At 37.9% G+C, this 2,391-nt stretch overlaps 1 protein-coding gene across 1 annotated transcript; it reads left to right on the forward strand.

The window, feature by feature from the left end:
- The first annotated feature begins 561 nt into the window (after nucleotides 1-561).
- On the forward strand, nucleotides 562-1,497 carry LOC127558804 (olfactory receptor 13D1-like). Its single transcript, XM_051992156.1, has one exon. It carries the CDS (start codon nucleotides 562-564, stop codon nucleotides 1,495-1,497), a length of 936 nt encoding a protein of 311 aa, XP_051848116.1.
- The last annotated feature ends 894 nt before the right edge of the window (nucleotides 1,498-2,391 follow it).

The raw sequence follows: 2,391 nt of genomic DNA on the forward strand, positions 1-2,391 counted from the left end.
GAAAGATCAATGGCTGGTTCTGGAGTGAGACAAAAAAGATTCAAATCCCACCTGTGCTGCTGACTACCAGTGTAAATTTTAGAAAGCCATTTAACCACCCTGGGCCTCAGTTTCCTCATCTACAAAAAAGAGTTTGGATTGTATTGTCCCCCTGAGGTCACTTCCAGCTCTATTTCTATGAGCTCATGAGCCAATTGTTTAGTAAATAGAATTCAGTCTGTCACTCCTAAGTGTGTGTTTTGATTTGACTTGATTTGATTTGATTTGACTCCACTAAGGAGTGGTTGCTGGGAAAAAGTAATCAATTGATCCTCAGGATTTCTTTTAGAAAGAGGATTGCTAATAAAACAAGATTCCCTAGAAGTGTGTTTTTCAATGTGATTTGATGGAGGGAAATGTCTAAGGGAAAATTTTTGTTTAGGAGGCATAAATTTGGAAAATATTTTCCTATTCTAGCAATTTAATTTGGAAAAAGACAAATTGCATCCTAACTCAATTTAGGTTGATAAACTTGTTGATTTTTTGACCTTATCTAAAATTTTCAGATAGAAAAAAGGATAAATGGAAAATCAAACTTTATTGAACATGTTTTTCCTTCATGGTCTGGCTGCTTACCCCATCTTTCACTTTGTTTTCTTTCTTTTGTCCCTTATCATGTACATTATGATACTGTTGGGCAATAGTTTCCTCATCACAATCATCATCCTGGACTCTCACCTCCATACCCCCATGTACTTCTTTCTCAGTAACCTCTCCTTCCTGGACATCTGCTACACATCATCTTCTGTTCCACTGATACTTTTGAATTTCCTTTCAGAGGAAAAATCCATTTCTTTTGTGAGCTGTGGAGCACAAATGTTCTTCTCTCTTGCCTTGGGGTCTACAGAGTGTGTGCTCCTCACTGTTATGTCATATGACCGGTATGTGGCCATTTGTAGACCCCTGAGATACCCCATCATCATGAACAAGGAACTTTGTGGATGGATGGCAGCCAGTTCCTGGATGGCAGGTGTGCTAAATTCCCTGGTGCAAACAGTCCTTGCTATGAGGCTGCCCTTTTGTGGGAACAATGTCATTGATTATCTCACATGTGAGATCCTGGCTGTGCTGAAACTAGCCTGTACAGATATCTCCCTCAATGTGATCATTATGGTGATTTCAAATGTAATCTTACTCGTTATTCCAGTGTTGCTAATTGTTATCTCTTATGCCTTCATCCTTATTACAATTCTGAGAATCAATTCTGTAGAGGGAAGGAAAAAAGCCTTTTCCACCTGTTCAGCCCACCTGACTGTGGTGACTATGTTTTATGGGACCATCCTCTTCATGTACATGAAGCCCAAGTCCAAAAATTCCCATGCAACAGATGAGCTGATTGCTCTCTTCTATGCTGTGGTCATTCCCATGCTGAATCCCATTATTTACAGTCTGAGGAACAAGGATGTAAAAGCTGCTGTGAAAAAGTTAAGTAAAAGTATCTTCTCACAGACAACATGAAAAGCTGGAATGTATCAGCCAAATGAGATAAAGTACAATAATTTACCAACATCCATAATCAATATTTTTAAATTGATGTTCCATGTATGGATTTGATTCTCTCCAGCCTTGATCATCTATCTATTGGTACCCATTCATCACAGCCAACTCTAGCAAAGCACAGTCATGGAAATGAACTGACATCAGAGAAAAATAGCTTTCCTTGCTAAATATGCTTCCCGAGCTGAGAAAATCAGGGATTGAAAGATTTACATGGAAATAAGAGGAACTTATAACTGGAGAACTACCTCTGTAATCTACTTGCACTTTATTTAGTTTTTTCTCCCATATAGGTCCTCCACAAAAATCAGAAGATATCAAGTGCTGAGCTTGAAGTCTCAGAGCTGATCTCAAAGTCTGATACTCCCACCAAAACCTTAAACAAGTCACATAACATCCCCTGGCCTCAATTTTCTCATTTATAAAAAGAGGTAGTTAGAGTAGTTGACTTCTAAGTTTTCCTCCAACATTAGAATGCTGATGCTATCTTCCAGTTCAGTCAAGTTGTTCTCATTAGAGCTCATATGTACTACACTCATATCTGTCTCTTATAGATACCACTAAGGAGATAACAGCTAAAGATTATGCTACTGTTTTAGAAAGGAATTTCCCAATGTACTACTCACCTCCACCCCCTCCAACCTTTAAGGGCTTGCCCTAAGTCAAATTAAAATCTTGGGCTTGGCAGACATGCTGATTTGTACTTTACAAGATGGTCTCTTCCAATTGGGTTTGTGGGAAAAGAAATGCAAGTCTTTAAAATTTGGTTATACTTTTCTGTCTAAAAGTTTACTTGTTGTCTTAAATTGGAAAAAATAAATAATGTTAATCAACAAATTACTTAAGTATATGCTA

Source organism: Antechinus flavipes, chromosome 1, assembly GCF_016432865.1.
Source record: "Antechinus flavipes isolate AdamAnt ecotype Samford, QLD, Australia chromosome 1, AdamAnt_v2, whole genome shotgun sequence".
Lineage (NCBI taxonomy): Eukaryota > Metazoa > Chordata > Mammalia > Dasyuromorphia > Dasyuridae > Antechinus > Antechinus flavipes.

Bases quoted from the DNA above. Each gene is read 5' to 3' on its own strand.
- LOC127558804 (XM_051992156.1), top strand. From the start codon at position 562: ATGGAAAATCAAACTTTATTGAACATGTTTTTCCTTCATGGTCTGGCT.